Source organism: Barbatula barbatula (assembly GCF_947034865.1).
Source record: "Barbatula barbatula genome assembly, chromosome: 5".
Lineage (NCBI taxonomy): Eukaryota > Metazoa > Chordata > Actinopteri > Cypriniformes > Nemacheilidae > Barbatula > Barbatula barbatula.
The window spans coordinates 16,222,082-16,236,860 of NC_136769.1; the positions used below are offsets into that span (position 1 = coordinate 16,222,082).

Below are 14,779 nucleotides of genomic sequence, written 5' to 3' on the forward strand. Positions count from 1 at the left end.
TGTACTTTAAATGTGGTTCTGGTTAACGTCCGCATTCATTTCTTCACTGAGAAAATACTTTTTATTCAAATGGCTTTCATTTGTGAGGTCCTCCGCCCTCGCTCTTGATATCGAATTCAATCCAGGTGTCAAATTTAATACACAGAGTCCCAAACCCTTTGGACGAAATGGAATTTGTTTTCCCCCCGTAAATGCACAAGTTACGATATCTCAGCAATATGAGATGTTTCAGAGAGCCGAATCCTCGGTGTTAACACAACAAGCCTGGTCTGACACAGCATCCGTGCAGAGCGCCAACGGACCATCTGCATCTCGTCTGAGGAAATGACACGTATGGCGAACCTCGAGCAAAACAAATGACAATATTATCTGGAAACATGTTGGAAATGTAACGTGTGGGCAGAGCTCGGCCGTGAGAGAGATGGAGCATTACACCACCGTCTATTTACTTTTCTGCATTTTTGCACCGCGTGCTGGCCCTTGGCTGGGCAAAAACGAAATTAGGCCATCCCACGTCGGGAGACTGTAGCACTTTGAGGCTGCCATTTCATCCTAATGTCCACTTCAGCCATGAGGGCAGAGGAAAATAACAGGCATCCATCCCCTAACACACACACTTTCTGGTTACTTTCATGTCAGTGTCTATATTTCTGTGGACAGCATGGGTGCCACGGGCAGAAAGTGCTAGAAAGCAGCTCTTTCGCTCGGCGTCTGATCGGCTTCAGCGGTCCGTGACCCGTGTGTTTTTATCGGGGCTTTGCTTCGGGAAAGGGTTTCTACTGCGAGGGCAACGGCCCATGTGATTGGCTAGGTCACCGCCCCACAAATTCCTGCAGCTCTGTTTTCCTCATTCATCGCCCGGTGAGTACCGGTCCTGCAGCGGCTGGCAGAAACGGTGCAATAAGCCTCGCAAGAAAGGCCAGGAAAGCCCAGTGCTCTACCAGTACCACATTTGAGAAGGGAAGTGGAGAGCTCGTGCACAACGGCTTTCAACTCATTTCCAACATGAAGCTAATTTGAGACGTGCCTTCTTGTCTTTCTCTGATTTAAATCTACATATGAGCATCTCTTGAAGTTGACACAAAAACAAAGAGCAAAAATGTGCGTGGCACTCTCGTCTCTGAATCTGCCTTTATATCTACTTGATTTATGTTCACAACACACATCTGAGCTCGGTTTTGATTCAGCATTCGCCGTACTTTGTCAGATCTGTTCTGTGACTCTTTCCTTGAAGAGGAAGCAAAACATGGCCAGAAAGACTTCAAAAACAGTGTCTGTAAAAGAGGTACGTAGGACTCTCCAAACATTGATATGCTTTATTTTCTGTTAAAGGAATAGTTTACCCAAAAATGAAAATTCTTTGATCATTTATTCTCACTCATGACATTCCAACGCTGTTTGACTTTCCTTCATCTGTAGAACACAAAAGAAGATATTTTGAAGAATGTTGGTAACCGAACAACATCGGCCGTCTTTGACTTTCATTGAATTGACACAAAACCACATTTCTGAAAATATCTTCTTTTGGGTTCCACAGAAGAGTCATGTAGAGGTTTTGAATGACATGAGGGTGAATAAAAGATGGTTCATACTTTCATCTACCCTGTTTTTCAAAATCTAGGACAAAACTTAGAAAGAACTTAAAGTGATAGTTCACCCAAAAAATAGAAATTCTGTCATCATTTACGCACACTCCTGACATTTCAAACCTGTTTGACTTTCTTTCTTCCGCAGAACACAAAAGAAGATATTTTGAAGAATGTTGTTAACTTGCTCCCATTCACTTGCATTGGTTTTGTGTCCATACAATCGAAGTGAATTGTGTGTTACCGCTGTTGGGCTACCAAATTTCTTCAAAATATCTTCTTTTGTGTTCAGCGTTAAAAAGAATAAAGGTTTGAAATGACAAGAGCGTGAGTAAATGATGATAGCATTTTTTATTTTGAGTCTATCACTTTAACTTGTCATCCCATCATGCTATAAAAGCGGTAGAAATTATGTTTTTATCTTGGGTGTCATCATTTTATGAACTTTGTGTAAGATAATGTATTTAGAGGGTTGTGTATTATATTTTTGGTCCCAAATTTGTTAACAACTAATCTTTATATGAACTTGTTGTGAGAATGAATATTCAAAAATGGTTCCTGTAATGCTTTAAAACATCTCTTGGGACACCAGTGGGCTTTGCCTGTAAAGTCAGCAGGCTGGAGTCAGATTGATGCAAAACTATATCTACTGCAAATTCAAAACAAACTCCCCTTGCCAGCCACCTACATTAACGGTCAGGTTTGCTTAGTCTTCTGGGAAGCCAAGAAACAAACACATTCTTCAGTGGCTCTGAAAACAGGATTACATTTAGGCTTTGCAGCAAACAAACCACGTTTACAGGACTTCTAGTTAAACAGTCACTTAAACCGTGCATATGCTCTCAATCGCATTTTCCTGCGGCACGGACATTGCAACCAAAATTCATATTTCCACAAACATCATCAGGAAGCTAAAATCGGCCTCATATTTATTCCAAATCGACCCTTGGGGAATAGAACGGCATCAAAACAAAAGTGAAACAAACAATGCCGTGTTCGGATCTCGCGGGGATTGTGGGTATTCTTCTCTGGCGCCATTTGGCAGGCGACTTTTCTGAGCTTCATTCACTTGAGGTGCTAGTCAGACTAATCTCATTAAAGCGCAGGGATTTCTCCTCTCCGGATCCTTCTCGCCATATGAGGAATTAGTCTCAGGTGCACGGTGACATGGCTGCATTGACACGGCAGAGGGGAAAAACATGCCTTATACTGCCAGCCCAAAGCATTTCACGCCCTCATGCGGGCCAGATCGAGCAAGGAGGAGACGGTTTATAATGTGAGATTAAGTATATCAAAGCCGCTTTGCACTTGACTGCACGGGTCAGCTGAGATCCTTCTCACGAGAAGAAAGGAACTCTATATAATAATTAAAGCAAGATCTGATCTGAACAGTGTGTTTATAACAGAGGAGTAAAAACGGGTAATCCTAAAAATGTACCTTTAGTATTTGCGAAGACAGGACATAATTCACCTAACAAATCAAAGCAAATCTTAAACTCTAGAGACACAAGTGAGACAACTTGGGTGGGTCTGTCTCTCAGGAGACATGAAACAGCTACTGTGCTATTAGTTCTCTTACCCATTATTATGCCGTTGGGGTCCACAGGGGGCTGCCAGACCACCCTCACCTCCGTCAGACGCACCTCTGGGAACACCAGTCTCATGGGTGGTCCTGGAACTTTAGAGGAAAATCGGAAAAGGAGGGACCAAGGATTAAATTCAATCATCAAATATCCCTTACGGTCTCTGTAATTAAGCACATGGAATATAAGCCTACAAGAAAATAAACCTGCTTGACTCAAAACCAAAGCGGAAGCTGAAATCAAAGAGTGTTAATACAGGTTATTCAGCTTTCAAAGAAGCAGCCGTTGCACGAGACAGCTTCTGAAATGGTATTTACGTCAAGATAAGGTCACTGTAAAAAAGCCTGCTTTGAAAAGGACAACGAAAAAACAACATTCATAAGAAGACAAAAAACACAAGAGCAATGGATGAAGATGGGAACAAAGTCAGCTATGGCACCGCACAAGCCGTGGAGGTTTAATGAACACATTTCAGTTTTAGGAAGTGTCTTTTTGTCTGCGTTTTGAGTGTGCGTTTGTGTTCCATCCATCTGTGCAACCAATGATTGTTTTCCAACATTACCATAATAACAAATGTTTTGATGTCACTACAGTAGATTTTAACATGTTTAAAATGTGTGTGGTAAGCATCTTAAATCTGGGTGGGCATGACAATACATGTACATGATAATAATATAGATGGTTTCATCAGACGCACAAGCCTGGCCCCGAGTAAACTTGCAGTCTGTGTTTGTTAATCGGTCTGGCAAGTAGCTAATAATATAAATATTTATAGTTTATTTAATTTATACTAATATACTTTTATATTAACATTTAAAATACTGAAAAAAATGCATTATATAGTATTGTATATTCACTTAATTAAATAAACAATTTGTTAAATTGGTCGGGTAACTTTGTCATATTTAAGTTTAGCCAAGTAGTGGTTCTTTTACTAGTAACGCAAAATAATACTGGCTAGACATACTCATAACTCACTAGGTAATAAAATGTACTTTATTTTGCTTCTTATCAGAAATATTCTTCAGGGACTTTGCAGATGTGTATCGGTGTTAAGTGTGGGCCAAGAATTGTTTATGCTGATGTTGGTAAAACAGTCTATATATGAAATAAAAGTTATGTTTTAAGTTATTTTCATATATACTTTTCCCAAGTATTCTGAAACTCTTGTGTCGTCTTGTGGTTTCTGCGGGAACTCAATTCAGATGAACTCATCAATGTACAGATAAAACATATACAAATCATACCAAGTTATATATTTCCAAATATTTGATTTAAATTTTAGGTGAGTAAATTGTGATTCAAAAATGTAAAAGTAAATGATGAAAGAATTTTCGGTAGAACTTTACTTCAAGCCCTTTATGTATAACGCATTATAAAGGGTTACTAAAGGGTAAGATGCATTATAATCGTACAAAATGTGTGTTGCAATACATTACATGTTGTTGTAAAGAAAAGTGTAACAATAAATTAAAAAGTGTTATAATGTATTAACTGTAGTTACAATCATTCGCGAGGCATTACAATGCATTATTATGTGCATTAAAGGGCAATATTAATACTTTATAATGCATTATACATTTTTATTTTTGAGAGAACTATCCCTTTAAGCACTAGGGGTGTCCTCGACTAAGGATTTACATAGTCAAATCAGAATTGTCACGTCTTGCCTATAGTCGACTGACAGTCGAATCGCGTACGTGTGTGTGTGTGCATGTTAAAATGCACATTGCATAACACCTCTGCGAAGATTCGACTGTGAGATTGGTTGTTGAATCAGGCTCCTCCTGTCGAAGCATCGAATCCTAAACTTTTTCAGGGTCACCACAATATTTATTAATTGAAATCAGGAAAACCTCATTTAAAGCTTGTTTCCTCAGCCATTTTATGATCTCCCACATAAAAACTAAGCATGATAAAGTATAACATTTAAAACGCGACACTTGTTTTGCAAACAGCATTAATTAGTTGGTGTCCGGTGTGCAGCAAAATCTGGACGTTCCCCCTTTAGACAGATTTCTGTCATTTCGCCCTTGACCAGGGTATTTAGAGCCCTACTGTTTTAGGAATGCCACCCCATGGCGCACCTTCCCATACCCCCCCTCCATCTCTGATTCACAGGCTCTGTTAGACAGTCATGGCCCTATCAATACACACAAAGACATGCTGTGGGGCGTTCCATTGCTTACATGAGCATCGAATAAGAAGCGGAGGATCTAATGACACTTGCGCCCTACTCCAAAGGACACAGTGTGCCACCGATGCTAATATAGGCCTCCGGTAAAGCAGGTCTTGATTAAGTGGGATGTTTCTTTCTCCCGCTGCCGTGTATTTCCTCTAAACACATATACCCCTCCTTCCCGGGCATCTGTGACAGGCCTATACATCCACTAACAGGACACCTGTGGAGTGGCAGATAACATGGAGGGAATCCAATAACGTGGGACGGTGGTTCGCCTGTGCCACACACACACAGGACACATTAGGTTTAGCTCGATCACACGCACTGCTGTTGTCAACGCAATCCACTCTGTGCTGTCTCTCCACCCTTTCCTTATTTCTCTCCGGATTTCCCCCCAGTCGATGCGGTTGGTTAGGCGGATTCTCTGTTTCATTTCCTGGACATTAAGGAACTTATAAATCTAACACATCTGACAGGATTTGATTTGTACTGCTTTTTGCAGTCGTATCGCCCGGGCCGCAGGGACACGTGTTCACGAGTAGATGCTCTTACAGTAGAGCATTTCCCATGATGCCTCTTTCTCTTGCCAATGTATTGCGAACATTCATCATTCTGCTATCGGCTCTGCATGCCATGAGGCTCATATGGTGATAACACTCATGCAAGAGTCTATTAACTACTTACTGTATGACGCACGACTTGTGTAACTCTACTCTGTGTGAATCTACAATTAAAAAGATGTCTATTAATGACTTCTGTTAGCAAGATCTTAAACCAACAATAATTCATTCCTAAAACATTCAATTAATATTGAAAAAACATTGCCAACATTCGTTTAAAGGGACACTCCGGCCCAAAATGAACATTCTGTCATGAATTATTCCGTTTCAAATGAACACAGAGGGAGATATTTAGAAGAATGTTTGCAGGAACAAGAAAGGAGCTTTTTCTCTAATAGCTTCAAACAACTTATTTTGTTTTTAACAGAACAAATAAAAAACAATACCTCTTTCTACTATGGTAGTCAGCTCCCCAGAAAGCTCATTTGCTAACATTATCCTGAATATCTTTCTTTGTGTTCAACAGTGCAAGTACATCTACACAGGTTTGGAACAACTTGAGGGTGAGAAATTTGTGACAGAATATTAATTTTGGCTGTACTATCCCTTTAAAGATCTGCCAAGAAGAAACATTTGTTTTGCTCAGAGATTGTTTCTTTGTGCAAGTATCAAGTGTCATCTTAGTCCCAAATGTTTCTCCTGAAATTGCTGACAAGAAATAAAAAAAGAAACAAAAGAGACAATATATAAAATGCATAAAGAGGTTGAAGGTGAAAAATAAATGAAGACTGTATAGATAAAATAATCTGGATTTGGGATTATTGGATATTGAGATCTTGAATAATATTGATTTTCGATGGCATATTTAACAAATTTAAACTCAGTTTGAGACATCGTGAGATTATCTTTTCTCAGGAGAAATATCTGAGACAAGGAGACTTAATCTAACATTTCAAATTGCTCTCCATTTAATCTCATTGATGTCTGAGAGAACTCACGGAGATTTCCCTTTCAGTGAACAGTACATTATTGCACTTTAAGGACCTTTTAGGTACCACTGCAGCGGTAACATTTTAAAACCTTTTTTTCTGACAGTGCATGTGTAATATTCTTTCTTATAGAGAATAATACGCAAATAAACATACAATTTGCTGACTACAGCCCTGGTTCAATCCAATCACAAAATATTTAGGTTTGCAGTCAAAAGCCAGAACATCCCCGCTAAGGATGAACCTCCCGCATCCTCCGCAAGCTCTATGTAAAAACAGGCTTGTGTAATGTCCGGATGTTTCTGTACCATCAGTCCTAATGAGTCCTATTCTAGAGGGGAATTTAAAAGGCAAACAAAGATAAAAGGTTGAATGAGCACAGACGGATAGACACGCTGGCCGGGTCCTGCGCTTTCGTCATAAAAGCGGTGGTGAAATGGCCCGAGCTATCGCCGTCTGTCCGGGGGGAGCTCCACTTACAGGCCCGTTTAAAAGAGAGCGGTTATCTCTTATTCAGAGAGCAGCACAGAGCTGACCGCAGGCACACAGACTCCCTTAATGTGACTCTGTGGCCTGCTGGATTAAGGACTAACCCCTGTATCTATCATACAGGCCTTCTTTAAATGGCTTTCGCAGGCTGAGGGAAGATGCTTCTTAGCTACAGTAACTGACCAAAAGTAAGCTCAAGTAACAGGGATGGACTATCAAAGACATTGAGAGGTATTTGTTGTATATAAAATTATATTGTGTGTAGTTTTTTGGAGGATCTATTGACAGAAATGTAATAAAACATATATAACTGTGTTCAGAGGTGTATAAAGACCTTATATAAAAGCGTCTGCTAAAATGACTAAATGTTATAAAATAAAGCGTTGTTGTTTATTACCTAGAGTGAGATATTTCTATCTACATACACCGTGGGTTGTTTCTACAGTAGCCCTAAACCAGGTGTCGGCAACCTTTGCAACCAAAAGAGCCATTTCGGGTCTTCTCCCACCGAAAAAAATGTGTCTGGAGCCGCAAAATATTTGGAACCTTTAAATTTAGATAACACAGGTTGTTATGCATTTATGCATATGTAGTGGTTAACCAGTTGCACCACAGGGTGGCAATATAGTGCGATTTTTATTGTATTTAGATGTTTGCTATTTATACATTTTTGTCCCTGGCAAGAAGTGGGAGTATTGCAGTAGAAAATTAGTGTCGCTGTGCTGCACGCACTGCTTTAGTTAGTCAGCTTTTTCCTGTGAAATTTTGTTTTGGCTTTTGTTTTTGCGGCGTTTGATAAGACCATTAGAGAATCACACTAAGATTTAAATTATGCAGCTGTTAAAGACCTAACATTTTGGTTTAAAGACGAAAAACGTACCAAGCAGAATGTTCTCTCACCATTCCATTTCTAACACACGCATACAGTGTTCGCCGCTGTCTCACATCTGTCAAAGCACAAATAAAATCGCTGCTCTCTGTATGTTTTTTCTGTCATCTGCGGTGGCGCTAATATGTACATTGCATGCACTTATTTCGTCTATATTGTAATGAAATATCGGAAAAAGCAAATACATTTACCCTGGGTGAATGTGTAAGCTTTTTCAGATATTTCGTGAAGAAATCCGGACAGAAGTGATCAAAGTGGACAAAATAGATGGATTTCAAAAGAAGGCGTAAACGGGTATGTGCCTTTTTTGTCCACTTGTGATCCGATCGATCAAGATGCATCTTATTACCAGGCAACAGGGCCTTATAAAGACTGCAATGAGCCGAAGCAGGGAGGCAGAAGAGCCACATGCGGCTCGAGAGTCACGGGTTGCCGACCCCTGCCCTAAACGGACAAACTCTGCTCTCTTATCTCCTTCCCCAAAGACGCAAAACATGTGACAACATCTTAGTTCTGTGTCAGCCACCGTAGTGCTTCAGAAGGGAGAGGTGGAGTAAGCCATTGGTTGAAATTCGCAACCTCACCACTAGATGCCGCTAAATTGAATACAATGGACCTTTAAAAAAAGCACTATATAAATAAACTTAAATGTATGTTTTTAAGTTTATGGCATCATTTTGTTCAATTTACATATATTATCATTGGATGATGAAATCAAAACGTTCCTATGAGATCTACAAAACGTTTCATAAATTCATTTAAAACTAAATCGAATACAAACCAAATGGCAAAAGTGGCTTTAAATAATAAATCCTTCAATGTGACCATTCATATTCAACATTCAGATGACTACAGTAACTGACTGATATATATATGACGCTTTATATATTTTTTCTCTTCAACTGTGAGTATGTGGGTTCAGTTTCTTTTCTTCCATTAAATCAGATGAAATATTAATTTCTATCTAAAGAACTGCTGGCAGGTGGTTTCTATCAATATTATGCTTCCAAGAACAAGCCTGATTGAATTAAATCAGCTTTGAACAGCCGATAAATTACAATTCAGCACTTTATTTGTTCACTCTACAGTATATTGCTTTATCTGACAAAACTCACAACACACAGCACATATCAATTGTTTTCTCAGGAACAAAAGCAACCTTGAGGAAAGGTTTTGTTGTGAAATGTCCCAAAAGCATATCTCCACTTTATTCTATATGTCTCATGGCCCTGGTGACTCTCATACAGTATTGCATTAGTTGTCGCTGTGATCTGTCCACAGTGAACAGCTGTAATAGACAGCCAACTATCAGACTGTCTCTTCCTTTCACAAATTCATCCAGACCTTCAGTCTATTTACGTTGCAATCCATAAAGTAAACGTTCGAAGGCCATCCTCGACAAAGTAGTTTGCGGCGCAGTTCATTTCTTTTCCCATATCGCTTTGCACGCCAAATGTGTCTATACAAAATCATAGCAATAAAATGGCCGTTTCAGGGTGGTATTTTAATGTCGGCTTGCCGACGGAAAACGGCGAATGAGTGAAAATCAATTTAGCGAAGTCGAAGCCTAAGAACATACACGTCAGAGATGAAGCGTTTCTTGGAACGCACATACAGCAAGTCAAGAGCTTTAGTAGACTCTCAAAAATATACAGCTTGAGTGAAAGAGCTAAAGACCGAACGTCGTTTTTATTATTTTGTATTCTATAAAAATTCAAGGCTGCGTCAAATCTGCCCACTTCATGTGCTTAGAGCAAATTGCCATTACCCATGAAAGCCCATAAACTTGGTCGAAGGAGCGTGCACGTACTACACCAAACAGATGAGTTACAGCATCAAGATCCCTGTGTGGTCATTAAACGCCTCGATCTCAATTATTAAACAAGTCTGAGAATTCAGCAGCTAGGAACAGAAGGAAGAAATTCAACAGACCGCTTCAAAGTTATTCAAGGGGAAATTAACCAAGAGTGATGGTGTTGTTCTACAGCTAAAAGTATTATGAAAACCAGACACTGACAATACAGACAGAGATTGATGTCTAAACTAAATTTGGAAAGTCTGAGTGTGATGATCTGGCATTCTTTACCACTGTAATTCAGACACCTGAATTGACTCTTTAAAATGCCAAAAGTGCGTAGACTGCACCACAGGTCTGGATATGTGCCCGGTTTACACTCTTCTCCATCATTTGATCATTATTTGATGAATTACCGCTGCCTAGATCAATACAATTGTACACAAACATCTCTTTTGAACAGTTCAGGCCCGCCTGCTTTCGCTGTGTTAATCTCACCAGACCAGAGTTTATTTTACATAGAAAGGAGGGGAGCTAGCACTAAAAAAGCACTAAGAAATGGACATGACTTCATTTGAATACCCACAGCGCATTCAGAGTCTTATAAAACAGGATCGTGGGGGGTTAGTGAATTGAGCTGCAGGTTGTTGTGTTGAAATAATGTTCGAAAGAGGCGCAACCAAAGTGAATTTAAAGGTACAGTTCACTAAAAGTTTAAATTCTTTACTCACCATCAAGTGGTTTCAAAACTGAATCAATGTCTTTGTTCTGCTGAACACAGAGAAGGATATTTTGAAGAATGTAGCAAAAAGTTCTGGGGCACTATTGACTACCACTGTCACTTTTCCTACTATAGTAGTCAACGGTGCCCAAGAACTGTTTGGCTACAAGCATTCTTCCAAATATCTATCTGTATGAAGATTTGCAAAAACTGGAGGGTGAGTAAATGATGACGGAAGTTGAATTCTTTGGTGATCTGTCCCTTTAAGCCGTTATTCAATTCAAGGAGAAATGCCCACCATCATCTTTGGTTCTCTCCAATAGTGGTGGGCTGCTGAGCTGGCCGTCTCCGATTCGCGTGAACGCCAGAACCTGGATCTCGTACTGGACGTATTTACGCAGGTTCCGCAGCAGGACGGACTGCGTCAGGTTTCCCTTCACAACGTTCACTTGTGCATCCGAGTCCGAGTCCTTCTCTTTGTACAGAACCTGGACAAATAAGCATATAAACATCATTACAGCTTGCTTAGCGTTGTGTGGTTGTTTACTGTAAAATGGCATTGAATTAAATCACACAGACATGAGTTTTATTGTCAGCTGTGCAGTATGGCAGAATTGCGTGAGGTTTATACCTCCGGGTGTATTTTTCAGCAGGCTGTTTGCTGGTTAAAGCCTTCTGTCTTAATTACTGTTGACTTTGAAGCACTGAAGCTTCTCTGAACATATGGGTGCGCAGCAACTCGTCTGACAGCAAATATTTGTCTTTCCGCAAGGGTCAGACATTCAATGAATGCTCTTATGGCCCAGTTGATTACTCGACATGAAACTTAAAGAGACTCCCGGAACAAACAGTGCTGCTTTATAGGGCTTCTAAGAACTAAAGGTTTATTATGATGAATCCATTATTATCCATAATGAAAAGCATTCTTATCTTTTAAAGCAAAATTTTTATTTTACAAATGCTTTCGTAGATCCGCTAGGATTTGTTAGTACACGAAACACAATGGCTCCTCTTCACATGTATCAAAAGAATCAAATTATTTCGTTTCATTTCATCAGACACAACATGGTTTAAGGGCGTGCGTTGTTGAGCATGCATGTTTAAACCTTGATTCGCCTCTGAAATGCGAAAAAAAGTCGGGCTTCCTTCAGCAGACACCACAGCGCTACAGCTCACCGAAGTCGTCGAAGGGACTATTTTGATTTGCTCATAAAAAGAAATAAACAGAGAATACGAAAACAAAACAAATACGGACCTTGTATCCGAGGATGTTGCCGTTCTGCTCGGGCTCAGGGACCGGCCCCCAGGTTACAAGGATGCGACTGGAGCTCATGGCCTCGGCTGTCACGTTCTCCGGAGCCGCCGTTGGCACTACAAAGACAAATCGCATTTCTTTATCACAGTGTGCCTGAACACAAGACCCCGAGTGCTGAGTAAACTCACGCCGTGGATTAGTCGACCCGCCAGTGTCATGAGGTAAGCCTGGTGCAAACAGAATAGGTGTGTGAGCGGCACACTAAGAAGATAGTAAACAACTTGTCATAAAGCTGAGCCCCAGTTAGACTCTTGAAACCTGGCGGCATCAGGCCGGCACATTTCCCTCATCTAGACTGCAGAACTACATAATTACAGTCTTCCCAATGAGTTTTAAAGGTATAGTGTCATTTCTGCACCATTAAGAAACCACAAACACTTCTTGCTGTTTTTTATTGTCACTAGTAGTGCAGAAACAACACAATTCACCTTTAAAAACTAATTTCTGAGGTTCCGCTTCACACTACAGCTATTTGGGCCCATAAATCTCTCTTGTAGGGAGCAACAGTAACAATAAGTACAGACACCAGGCATCCAATCATCTCGTCCCTTATTTGCAGTGCAAGAATGCATTTACAGCCGCTCCTGAGTGAGGAAGAATGGTGATATTGAGCCGGGAACGGTGAGGGGCTGTTATGGAAATCCCATAAAAGAAATCAAAATCAATTTGAGAGCAACCTGTTTATATTTCACAATGCGGTTATCCAGAGAATGGAAATGGAAAGACACTCCCTCTGCAACATAGGTGGCAAATGTGTTTCCGTTTCTCACGGGGCACCATTTGAAATTGCGCCATAGAGCAGTCCGACCAATCCACACGCATTAGCATCAGTCGCAAAATGCGGGTGTATCGCGTGCCCTCACCTGACTCGCGTGTGCGACCCTTCACCGCGTCGCTCCATAGCCCGGGGCCGATGGAATTGAAGGCCTGAATCTGCAGCTGATACTCGGTCCACTCCTCGAGACCCTCAAGGGTGATTTCTCTCTCTAGACGGTCGTTCACCAAACGTGTGCTGACCTCGCCCCGCTGGTCGGCCCTCCACACTTTCACCCTGTAGCCCACGCTCTCAGGGTTACCGTTGTACTCACTTTCGGGCAATGGCTGCCAGGAAAAAATACAGAGACACGTTTTGACAAATATGTATAAATAAAGTACATATCTGTGACCGTGTCTATGAAAATCAGGTTCAAATGTTACAATCTAATTTTAAGATTTGGAGCATCAAAGTTTGATTTCAGTCATTAATTAAACTATGATTTTTGACATGGTCTTAAATACTGTATTATATTTTTACATGTACTTCAGAATACGGAGAAAACTTTTCCACATAAAATGGTCAATTTATGTTGAAAACAGTAAATCACAAAGAAATGACTTAGCTATATTCATTTATTTGAGTGATTAATCATTCCCTGGAAACATTCGGCGACTACAAGTCTACGTTTACTGCCAAGTTTACAAATGTTTGGTGAAAATAATGTTAAAAATGTAAATGTATCATAGCAAACTTTTAATGTGAAAACTTGCCTTAGTGTGAGAACATGCACTTTTGTCAGTCCTTTCAACGACTGCATTCACAGCAGATTGAGAGCTCTAAACATTCCATACTGCGGTTAAATGTACGTATAAACACATAACTGATATTTAATAATCTCTCATCACTTTACGTGACCCAAAAAATGAAGTGAATGACTTTGATGGGGTGCCAAAAGATAAGTGCGCTTTTAATTTGACAGGTAAAGAGCTTCAATTTGAGAAACTCAATTTGGCCACTAGGTCCCGTGTGTCAGCATTCTTTATTTCAGGTGAAAATCGATAGATGTGGAAAAACACCCTGCTTTCAACGTCCAAGCCTGTATTCATGTGTGATACCGGATAATGACATCCTGTCTGAACACTGGCTCTAAAAGTTGCGAATGTAATAGTTTCCTTGAACCAATTTCACGAGCGTATAAAATTTAGATCATTTTTTTTATTTAGAATTAAATAATTCAATTTCATTCGACTGAATAGAATGTACTGGGCTCATTTCATGTCTCAACTGTTAAATTACACGTATTAAAGTATGAAAAATAAACGCAACCATTTGATTTGCAAAGGACACATCCAAGGAGAAATTGAACAAGTAAACAAAAATGTTTAAAACCACTTACCACCCATCGTAACCACAGACTGGTCTCGCTGGCCGTGCGTACCGTTACGCTACTGGGCGCCACGTCCGGAGGCGCCTGCAGGGTTTGTATAACGCGGGACGGCGCGCTCACCGGACTCGATCCCACAATATTCACCTGCCGCAATCGAAACCTGCACCAACCACACTTCATGAATGCACATTACACGTTGTTAAAACAAACTAAACATAACGGCGGAAAATAAATGGCTGTGGCGTCTGGAATGAACTCTGTTCAGGCCCTGTGCTCTCTGCAATTCGCTTTCTAATTGCGCCAATTACCATAAAATCTAAGTTTATCAGCGTGTTGAACAAATGGAGAGACTGCAGCAACATCCATAAGATCTGACATAAATTGCGGGGTAGAGAAAAACACAGAGGCAAAGCAGTTCATCATGAAGGCTCAGAGATGAGTCAAGCCATCTGAAACAAACGAATGAAGCCTGAGAGTAAACTTGTTAAGATACCAGCGGTGGCTTTGTGTACATGGAATGCAATAA

The 14,779-nt window shown here is 40.3% G+C and overlaps 1 protein-coding gene across 2 annotated transcripts in view; it reads right to left on the bottom strand.

Annotated features, from left to right (window-relative positions):
* Window positions 1-14,779, bottom strand: part of sdk1a (sidekick cell adhesion molecule 1a) — a 226,678-nt gene that overhangs the window by 26,042 nt on the left and 185,857 nt on the right. For both annotated transcript variants that reach the window (XM_079456077.1, XM_079456076.1), the window contains exons 24-28: window positions 14,263-14,413; window positions 12,973-13,210; window positions 12,050-12,165; window positions 11,093-11,282; window positions 3,166-3,264 (exon numbers count right to left, since the gene is read on the bottom strand). In XM_079456077.1, coding sequence (XP_079312203.1) covers window positions 3,166-3,264; window positions 11,093-11,282; window positions 12,050-12,165; window positions 12,973-13,210; window positions 14,263-14,413 — 794 coding nt within the window. The remainder of the gene's footprint in view (window positions 1-3,165; window positions 3,265-11,092; window positions 11,283-12,049; window positions 12,166-12,972; window positions 13,211-14,262; window positions 14,414-14,779) is intronic.